Below are 11,463 nucleotides of genomic sequence, written 5' to 3' on the forward strand. Positions count from 1 at the left end.
TCCATTAATTGAAGGTCATATTACGAAATCACGGATTCCTATAAATTTAATACATATTTTAACCCATTAAGAACGGGATGTACAAAATTTGTACATAATGTTTAAGGACATATTTCAGTACTAAAATGCTAGAAGAAAAATTTTTGAATACACATTTCAGATGTAACAAGAGTCCATCTTTCGAATGGCCTGCTCAAAAATCTAAAACATGTTAAATAAACAATTTATACAACATTTTTTATGAAAAACACGATTTTTTAAGATTTTTTTATTGGTTTTTAAAATTTTTTTGTTGCTAAACCCTTCGACATACCTTCTACTGGGTCAAATTTTCTTAAAAAAATCAAAGTTGGTCATGAGTCTTTCAATTTTTGTAAAACTTGGTATAAAGGTAGTGTTTTATGACAGAAGATTTTAGAAAAAAAAGATTTTTAAAAATTTTCAAAATTGTGGATTTTACCGGGCATTAAACATTAGAGCACATTTTTTTGAAAAACTAATAACTTTTATCCATTTAGTTAGGTTTTGTTTATATTTTAGGTAATAATAGTTGATTAGCTAACAATTTAAAGTGCAATATTAAAGAAAAAAAATCCAAAATTTGCCCGGAAAAAAAGTCAAAAAAATTTTTGATTTCATTTTTTCGGGCATAAGCACCCCTTCGATTTTTTTGTAACTATAGGTAATATTTGGATTCGTTATCTTCTCCAGAATTTTTTGCAAAAAAAAATCCCTGGTGACTTTAAAACTAACCGAAATATCGAATTTTTTGTCTCGAGGTGCACAGATATCGATCTCGCGTAAACACGCCTGAGATGTACACCAAACGTTCTTAAGAGTGAATTTTCGCATTCTAATATCTTTTGTTAATTTTTTGTAGAAAAGGAAGGTTTAAAAATCAAGTTTTGCAATTATAAATTTGTTATTAACCCATTAACTGTCGCTGACGCAAATATGCGCAAAACTAAACTGGCCAAAAGTGTTCATGACGCATATATGCGCAACTTAAAAAAGGTGATTAAAACCTTTTTAAATGTTCCTGAATCCGGTTACTCTGGGGTTTTCGAGGTCGCTGATTCCGAATATGACATTCGTTTTCCAAAATTCAAAATGGCGGATTTAATATGGCGGACGAAAAAATAAAAAATTGATTGGATTGACTTAAAACGTAATACTCGGGGGTTTTTGTGGTCGCTGATTACGAATCTGACATTAGGTTTTCAAAATTCTAAATGGCGGATCCAATATGGCAGACGACAAAATAAGAAATTGATCAGATTGATTTGAAAGTTACTTGGGGGTTTTAGTATTACGTAACTGCATTGAACGACGCGTCTAGTATATAACAAAATAAAATTAAAAGAATATATAAAATTTTTTAAAAAATTGAATGTAAAATCCTATGGCAGCTTCCTTGTGGTACCTTCTGGGGTCGTGAATTTTAAAAATTTAATAAACTATAAAAACTAAATTCACCAGCTAATGTCAGGGTATTTAACGAAATTTGATTTCACCAAAAATTATCATACTGATGTCAAATTATAATCATACTGATTAACCACATTCAAACAAATTCAATAAATTTTAAAAAAATTTCCGCCATATTGAATTAGATATTTTAAATTTTTTAAAACTGATTTCAGATTCGTAATCAGCGAATCTAAAAACCCCGAGTATTCAGTTTCAAGCCATTATAATTAATTTTTTATTTTGACGTCCGCCATATTGGATCCGCCAATTTGGAATTTTGGAAGACTACTGTTGGATTCGTAATCAGCGACCCTTAAAACCCCTGAGTAACCAGTTTCAAGAAAATTCGACGAATTTTGAAAAAAAATTCCGCCATTTTTAATTTCGAAAAACTGATGTCAGCTTCGTAATCAGCGACCCCAGAAACCTTAGGGTACCAAGTTTCATAAAAATCCATTAAAAAATTGTTTCAACACACTTTGGGCCCAAACAGTGTTAAGGTACTGCCACAGCTCCTTTTCACAGCTGCCTGCGCAGGCAGCCGGCCTCAATTGGGCGGAAGATTCAAATTCAAAAAAATGGATATTTTTGTTTTTTAATGAAAATTTATAATAAAAGCAATAAAACTGAATAAAAAATCAAATATTATCAATAAAATGAAAATTTTAAAGTACTAAAATGTAAAATGTACAATTTTATTGATATAGCAACTAGCTCAGCGTTTTAAAGGTGACTATACATTACATTGACAAGGAACGGGTACGTTCGCCCATTTAAATATCATTGTGACGTCAGCACGGAACGTCTACGTTCACGTATAACGTATAACGCAATGTATAGTCGCCATTATTTTATATAAGCAAAAAAGGAAGAGGAACTAACCTGAAAAAGTGTTAGTCGCACGCGTCTCATCGTCGCACGTGTTTCGTTGTTGTGTTGTTGCGGTGATAATTCCTCTTCATTGTTTTTTGGTAAGTAGCTATTTATTTAAATAAATGTTTATAATTTGTAATAATGATAATTCATTATTAAAATTTACTAATTCAAAAGCAAAAAGTCATTCACTAAATCAAATTAGTAATCATTTTTCTATACTGGAAAATCAGATTTTTTTCGACATATTTCAGAAAATTGGGACTTTCTGCATTTTTCTTCGAAATATTGCAACAATAATAGAATTATCAAAAATCTTTAAATTTAAAATTGAAATTCATTCATTATAAAATTAATTATTTTTTTCAATTATACAAAAATTATTTCAAGAAATTCAATTATTTTTGAAAAATCTTTAGAATTTAACGTGGTGAAAGTAAAATTTTTTTTAAAACCTTGAAAGGTCCTTGATTTTTTTTAAAGAATCGTTGGACACCCTGAATAATTTAATTGAACATGAAAACAAAGTCAACTCACTTTGTTTTCATTGGTTGTTGTGATACTTGTTTGTGTCTCATGTGCCATTGACTTTAACTCCAATATCACAACAATCAATGTAAACAAATAGCTACCGTCCTACTACTAATATTTTCTCCAATTTAATTATTTCTAATAATAATAATTAAAATAATTAAATGTTTGCATAGAATTTTATTAAAATTGTTTCTAAATAATTGAATTCTTTTTGGTAATTTTATTAAAATAGTAGATATTGAAAATCATTGAAATATTGAAAATTTTTGAAAATTATTTAAATTTTGACAAGAATTTTATTAACATTTTTGAAAATTATTAAATTTTTAAGAAGAATTTTTTGATTTATAAAGATAATAATTAAAATTTTGTCGAAATTTTTTTTATAAATTTTAAACATAATTGAAGTTTGTGATAAAAATTTTATTACTTTTGAAAATATTTTAATTTCTACAATCATTTGTAACTTCCTCAAAATTCAATTTAATAGTATTTTTAAGTAAAATTCTTCTATGTATAAATCCATTGTTTTTAAAAATTAATTAAACAAAATATATTGACAAATTCAACTAATTTCAGAAGATAAGAAAGAGAATGGCGCGGCTTTGACAATTATAAACAGTACTTATAGAGCTAGAAATTTCTAGTTTTTTATCAATTGTGCAATTTTTCAATGAGTAAAACATCTACTGATGATAACAAATTAACCCTCAGGGTACTGACTGGGTTAGCGTAACCCAGGCGAATTTTGAAAGTTGCGCCATTTCTAAACAAATCGATGGAGGCGGCTCGGACCTGGGGGGGGGAAAAAACTTTGAGATTAGAACCAAAAGTAGCTGATTTGGCAGAGCCGGTCGGCACTTGCTGTTCAAGCTGCGAATTATTGAAATTTGTATTCGGGTGAATTACACCCAGTCAGTACGCTATGTTATAAAATCCATGTTTTTGTGAATTGTGAAATCTCATTAAATTAATTGAAAATTATTCATAAATTACATTTAAAAGTTCATAAAGTGTAAAGCGGAAGGATTTTGTAAATTTGGTGAATTTGGGTTTGTAAATTTTCGCGATATTTTTAATGAATTTATCGTTTGACTTTTTTTTACATGTCAAAAATAAAGCATTTTCAAATCTAAAAAAATATACTTTTTAAGATTAATTAAAAAACGGCTAACGCTATCTTAAAGATCAACTTTTCACCTTTCCAAAACACCTATATAAAATGATTTTATCTTTTTTTCATAAAAATACGAGCTTTTGAAAAAAATATTTTTTTTCATGAAAATTTTTTGAAAACCATTTGTATTTTTAACAATAACTTTTATAAATAAAAAAATATCACTAATCCGACAAATCCGGCATATTCCTGGGGAAATTTTAAACAGATTACAAAAAAAGAGTTTAAATTCATCAATTACAGCCCAAGATACAGGCGATCAAAGTTCCTGTGTTACGCTAACCCATGTCAGTACGGAACGTTACATGTTTATAGTCAGTACCCTGAGGGTTAAAAATTAATTGGTTTATAACAAATTATTTTAACAAAATTTTTTAACAAAATTTTTAACGTCAAAAATTATTATTAGGCCCCAATTATTAAATTTTTTTAAAAATTATATAAAAATTATTTTAAGAAATTCAATTATTTTTAAAAAATCAGTAAAATATTTTAAAAAACTTTCACTATCTCTTTTTTTACAAATATAATTAATTATTTGCAGACCATCGCAAAGTACAATGGCAGATCTGAGGTATAGTGAGGTAAGTTAAAGTAAATAGAAAAAGTAAACAAATAAATAGAAATTATTTATGTTAAATATTTTTGTTTTAATTTTAGGGTATGTCCTCAATATATTGCGCTATATGCCAGGACAATGTGGCAATGGAGGAGGTTGCGCAGCATGAATGCTTTTTGGGAGCTGAAGATTCAATCGAGTTAACAATTGAAGGCAACGCAGTCAATTTAAATGATGTGAGTATTAATTGTATACAGACCAAAATTCAATTATTTTCAAAAATGTTCCTCATTTCAATGTTTTTTAATATATACAATTTTAATAAAAAATTTTCAAAAGAATTTAATTATTTTCATAGAATAATAAACATTTTACAGGAATTTAATTATTTACAAATTTTTTATAAATTTCTTGGAAATAATTCAATTTTTTTATTTATTAAATTAATAAAATTTTTACTGGGATTCAATTGAGGGGCTGAATACTACTATAAGGGAATACGCGCCATTCACTTAACATTGCGCGTATCTCCTTATAGCATCTAGCTCCTTAATTATTTTTGTATATAATAAAATTGTTTTTTGGAATTCAATTATTTTCATAAATAATAAGAATAATCAAATAATGTCAATTATTTTTAATACAATTTTAATCGAATTCTGCAAAAAATTTAATTATTCTTAAAAATTTGTTGGTAAAATACTCTATGAGAATTAAATTTGAAGAAACATTCAATAATTCAATAAATATTTATTTTTGTATTTAAATAATTTAATTCTTTTTGGTAATTTTATTAAAATAGTAGATATTGAAAATCATTGAAATATGGAAAATTTTTGAAAATTACTTAAATTTTGACAAGAATTTTATTTTTATGTTAATCTAAAAATTTAATTTTTTTCAGTACTTTTTATAAAAATTTCTGACTTTTCCCTGAATTGTCTATATCAGAATTTTTCAAATATTGTAGAAATGAATTTCTTCATTCCTTACAATTGCAATAAAAATAATAGAATTTACATTTTATTATGTTTTAATAATGTATTAACGTTCTTAAATTCTATCACAGAATATGTTACAAGAATCGAATCAAATGATGGCGTTGACGATGGACCATTCTGGAAACGCTGCAGATTTTATATCATCCTCATCATCATCATCATCCTCATCATCATCCTCATCATCATCAGATGATAATGATGGGAAAATTCTGCTTGCTCTTTTGATGATCCGCAGAAAAAAAAGAGAAAGAGAAGGTTTTATGTAAATCCTTTGTGGTCAAGTAGAGAGGAGAGAGGTAAAATTTTGCTATCTTAGTTAACCACAAATATCTATATTAATAATCATTGCTAATTGCTTTTGTATTCCCTAACTTTGTAAATAAATTTTCTTTTTAAATGTTTTCAATTTTAAAAATTAATGTACTGAAAATTATTGAATTCTTACAAAGTATTTATTAAAAATTTGAATATAAATGAAATTTCAATGATCAATGATCAATTTTCCGAATTATTTTTTACAAATAAATTAAATATCTTAAATAAATCTTTATAAGCTTTTATTTTTATTTTTTTATATCTTAAATAAATCTCTATAAGCTTTCATTTGTAAAAATTGATTCGGAAAATTGATAGCTTCTTTCACCTTTAATATTTAACTGCCGAATGATAAATTCACTTTCTTTAATTTTAATTAAAATTGTTTAGAAAATAATTTAATTCTTGGCAAAATTTTTATTAAAATTCTTTAAAATAATTGAATTGTTTTGAAGAATTTATTTAACTTTTTTTTGGAAATAATGGGGTTTATTTTTTAAATAATTTTTACTAAAGATTTTGAAAATAATTGAATTTTATGAACAATTTCTTTTAAGTTTTCAAAACAATCCTGTTTATTATTAATTGTAACTAGCAAATTATCCGCGCGGGAATGTTGTATTGCAATGTTTATTGTAAACAATTTCAAGTCATTTTAATTTAAGTAATTTTTAAAGAAATACTTATTATGACACATAACTAAAAAACTAATAATTAGAATTAAATTTTCAAATTATATTATTTTTTTAAACTTTAAAGTACATAAAAAAAATTAACAAATTTTGATACTAATTTCAAATTTTACATCAGATTTTCAAAATTGAAAACTTCTTGTACGAGGTAAATTGAATTTTGCAAAAATTGATATTTAATACCTAAATTAAAAATAATCTTCAACTTTCTGAACAAGGAATATAAATAATATATTTTTTTATAGAGTTTTTACTACCTTGAATTCGCTAATTTTCAAAAAAATTTCGTAAAAATCAATTATTAAACAAAATTTTATACAATTTATTTTTCACAATAATTTAATTACTGTCACTAATAATAAAATTTTTCATGAAAAGTCAATTTTTAAAAAAAAATTTTGATTAAATTCTAAGCAAAAATTCAATTATTTTCATAAGTAATAAAATTCATAGCAGGATTTAAATTATTTTTAATACAATTTTACAGGAATTGCTCAAAAATTTTAATTATTCTTAAAAACTTAATTTCAATTCCTCGAAAAAATAAATTATTTAAAAGAATGTTTTTTTAAAATTCTATGGAAGAATTAAATAATTATTTTTAAAAATTTAATAAAATTGTTCGAAAGAAATTAATTGTTTCAAATACGATTTTAATTAAATTTTTTTGAAATAATTCAATTTTTTAAATTTTAATAACATTTTTTCTAAGAATTCAATTATTTACACGAATAATTTTTTGAAAAAAAAATTATTAAAGATTGATTATTAAAGATAAATAAAAAAATTACCCCCAAAAATTCAATTATTTTGAGGTATTTTAATAAATTTTTTTTTAAAATTCAATTATTTTCATAAATAACAATATTCATCACAATAATTCAATTATTTTTAAAAATAATAAATTTCTTCTTGGAAATTCCATTATTTTAAAAAATTCTAATAAATCGTTTGCAATAATTCTATTATTGAAATTTAAAAATTTATTTTTAATTTATTTTTAATTTAATTTATTTTAAATAATAAACTGTTTTTTAGGAATTTAATTATTTTAAAAAAAATTTAATAAAATTTCCCACACATATTCAATTATTGACAAATTTTTTAATAGAATTCTTTGTAAAATTTAACTATCTTTAAAAACTTTTCGCAATTCAATGATTTTCAATATATACTATTTTCATAAAATTTCCAAACAGAATTCAATTATTTAAAAAATGTTTTGTAAAAATTCAATTCCTTTCATGAATAATAAAAATTTTTATTAATTCAATTATTTAAATTAGAATTTGCATAAAATTATTCGAAAAAAAGGAATTATTTAAAAATTTTTATAAAATTCTTCGCAAGAATTAAATTATTTTGAATTCTTTCATGAATAATAAAATTCGTAGCAGAAATTCAATTTATTAGCAGGACAAAAAAAAGTAAATATTTGTTATAAAAATTAGGAAGAAATCAGGAAAATAAAAAATATGGAATGGAAATTTTGCCAATTTTGTGATGTGAATAAAACGATTTTTTTTCGTTTTTTTTGACATTAAAAAAAATGAAAATAACCCACAAAAATTAATATTCAAAACAAACAAATGAATGCAGATAATTTGCTAACGGAAATAAAACTTACGATTATTATAATAATGTATATTAATAAATTTCCTATAAAATGATATTAAAATTTTGTATAGCAAATTTAATTCTTTTAAACAATTTTATTCGAGTTTTTGTAAATAATTTCATTTTCATTGAAGAATTTTATTAAATTTTGTAAAAATAATCAAATTTAAAAAAAAATGGTAATTGAGAATTTTTAAAACAATTGAAATTTATATTTATAGGTATAATTGAAAAGTTTTGAGAACAATTGAATTATGTCGAAAAATATTATTACAATTTTTAAAAATAATTGAATCTGTTACATAAATTTTATTAAAATTCTATTAAAAGTAGTTGATATTTTCAGAAGAATTTTATTATTACAAAAATAATTGAAAAAAGGATGACTGTAACACAGTATGAAGAACTTCTCGAGTTAGTTGGTCCTGCTTTATTGAGCAAAAAAACTCGAAAAGACATTATAAGTCCATCCACAAAATTGATTATGACATTAAGGTATGTAATATAACTTAAGTAAGTAAATTAAGATAACTTAAATTATTAAATTAAGTAATTGAAACTTTATTGAAATTGAAATTGAAATTGAAATTTTAATGAAAAATCTTTAAATAAAATGTAAATTTAAAAATGAAAATTAATGAAAAATAGCTTCTAATTTTTTAAATTTTCAATATTTTCAATTACAAATTGCTTAAAATTCAAATACATACAAAAAATAATAACATTTTAAAATTATTTTTAACATTTTAAAACAAAAATAATGTTCAAAATTTTTTAAAACAAATTTTTTTTAAAGAAATTCAACTATTTCCGAAAAATGACATTAAAATATTTTTAAAAACTATTTCTTAGAATTGTTTTTAAGTTTTTTAAGATTTAATTATATTTGAAAAAAACATGGACATTCACAATTATAAAAAAAATTGTATTGAAGAAAACCATTGAATTCAGGTAGGTTTTCAAAGTTTTCTTATTGGTCGTGAAATTTAATATTTTCCTGTAGAAAGTATTTTATTAGGGAAAAAAATTTTAATGCCAGTAAATTATCAAGGAAATTTTTAGGGAATTTGATAAACTGAAATATGTGACCACCCTGTATTTGAAGAAGATTTTAATACAAATTTTACGTAAACATTCAATTATTTTCATAAATAATAAGAATTCCACAGGATTTCAATTATTTACAAACTTTCTATACATTTGTAAATTTATAAAAAATTAATAATTTTATAAATTTATGTATTTAGTAATCTTTATAAACTTTATAACAATAATTCAATTATTCTCATAAATAATAAAATTTTTTGCAGGAATTTAATTACTTTCATAAAAAAAATGCTTTTTAGGACTTCAATTACTATCAGAAATAATAAAATTAATTTCTCGAAAAATGTAATTATTTTTAGTAATTTTTATGAAAATTCGTCAAAAAAATTCAATTATTTATGCATTTGTTAATAAAATTCTTTATGAGAACACAGTAGATTTTGAGGTAATAAAAATCCTTGATGTTTATTTAATTCCATTCTGGTGTAATTTAACACCTCAAAATTTACTATGAATTCAAGTCTAATAAATATTCAATTATTCAATAGATGATTTATTTAAATAATTGAATTCTCGTAGAATTTTTCTAATAAAAATTGATTTTAAAAAGTATTTCAGTTAAAATTAGAGATAATAAAATTGAATATTAGTTGTATTTAAAGAAGAATTTTAGTTAAGATATTTTATTAATTTCAGATTTCTGGCCACGGGTGAGTCGTTATCATCTCTGCACATGCAGTTTCAAATGGGACTTTCTACGGCATCAAAATGGTGCTACAAAACTTTGAAAGTTTTGTACGAGAAATTACAGCCAATCGTATTGCGGATGCCTGAAACTCCTGCAGATTGGAAAAAAATTTCCGAAGATTTTGAAAGACGGTGGCAATTCCCTCATGTTTGGGGGGCGATGCACAGTGGGGCAAAAAACACGCTATTGGACAAATTGATTTTTAGACCACAATTTTTAACCGATTCACAAAATTTTTTTTTCAATTAAAGCTAATAAAATTTTGCATAAAACGTACGTTTTTTATTTAAGAAAAAAATGTTCCGTTAATTGTTTATTTAATGTTAAATAAAAAAATGAGAATTTTTTTTTTCTTTAAACAAATATTGTTGCTTATGAAAGCCTATTATATTTTATTAATAATTACCAAAAACATTAAAGCCATGTTCTAAAAATGTTTTGAGACATTAACTATTTTGTTTAAACAATTTTTGCTTTTGTTATAAACAAATAAATTAACAAAAGATTTCTTTAATATTATGTAAATTTAGTTACTAAATTTTGCTTAATCTACTATACTTATGATATGCAAGTAAATACTAGTTAAATTTATTGTTATAAACAATTACTTTTTGTTATGTTATAAACAATTTATTTATTAACAATTTTTATTTTTATTTTTTTAACACAAAGTTACTTATATTTTTAAAACCAATATTATTATTAGTTACGATTTGCAGGAAGTATTTTTTACTCTCATTTATTATTGTAACATTGTTTAAACAAAGCTTAATTAACAATTGCACCGTTTCTTTATTTTTAGTTGTTTAAGTCTCGTTTTTTGTATATTTCCTTGTATATAAAGTAATTTCTTAACTTGTTGTCAAATTTCACATTTGTTAATAATTTGAATTGATATTAACAATTGTTAAAAAATATTAAGGAGAAATTTTTTTTAAAACATAGTGTGGGACCCAATCAGTGACCAACCATACAAATAAGAAAATAACTATTTGATTCATACTCTCTTAATTTGAATCAGTTAAAAATCGTGGTTTTAACTGACAATCAGTGACTGACTTTTTGCTTCTGAATCAGTTAAAAATAACTGTTTTTAGTGAAAAAATAACTAATTTTCAGTAAATAATAACTGAAAAAATAGTTAAACTTGACTAATTGAATCAGTAAAAAAAATTTACTGAAACTTCATTACTTCAGATATTTTTAACTAATTGTCAGTAGAAATATTACTATTTGAATTAGTGACGGACTTTTTGCTTCTAAATCAGTTATTTTTAACTGATTAAAATTTAGAGAGTAAGAAAATAAAAAATAAAAAAACAGACAATGTTGAATTGAAGACTGATTTTAAATTAAGATTTTCTTTTTATTGTGTAATTAAAGTAAAGATTTGTACACTCAACGTGCATTCGAAATTATCCTCACTGATT

At 23.2% G+C, this 11,463-nt stretch overlaps 1 protein-coding gene across 2 annotated transcripts; it reads left to right on the top strand.

Annotated features, from left to right (window-relative positions):
* Nucleotides 1-4,601: 4,601 nt before the first annotated feature.
* Nucleotides 4,602-10,231, top strand: LOC122506412. Of its 2 annotated transcripts, XR_006302002.1 has the most exons (5): nt 4,602-4,638; nt 4,715-4,849; nt 5,683-5,910; nt 8,585-8,733; nt 9,982-10,231. XR_006302002.1 is itself a non-coding variant. In XM_043618559.1 (4 exons), exons 1-3 carry the CDS (start codon nt 4,615-4,617, stop codon nt 5,878-5,880), a joined length of 357 nt encoding a protein of 118 aa, XP_043474494.1. In that variant the 5' UTR covers nt 4,602-4,614; the 3' UTR covers nt 5,881-5,910; nt 9,982-10,231. The 2 variants fall into 2 exon arrangements, 1 of the variants encoding a protein (XP_043474494.1); XM_043618559.1 differs by lacking the exon at nt 8,585-8,733.
* The last annotated feature ends 1,232 nt before the right edge of the window (nt 10,232-11,463 follow it).

The sequence above is a fragment of the Leptopilina heterotoma genome, unplaced genomic scaffold (assembly GCF_015476425.1).
Source record: "Leptopilina heterotoma isolate Lh14 unplaced genomic scaffold, ASM1547642v1 Lhet_418, whole genome shotgun sequence".
NCBI classification, from domain to species: Eukaryota; Metazoa; Arthropoda; class Insecta; order Hymenoptera; family Figitidae; genus Leptopilina; species Leptopilina heterotoma.

Bases quoted from the DNA above. Each gene is read 5' to 3' on its own strand.
- LOC122506412 (XM_043618559.1), top strand. From the start codon at position 4,615: ATGGCAGATCTGAGGTATAGTGAG. The intron at 4,639-4,714 runs GTAAGTTAAAGT...TTTTAATTTTAG, and splicing joins CAGATCTGAGGTATAGTGAG to GGTATGTCCTCAATATATTG. The intron at 4,850-5,682 runs GTGAGTATTAAT...ATTCTATCACAG, and splicing joins ACGCAGTCAATTTAAATGAT to AATATGTTACAAGAATCGAA.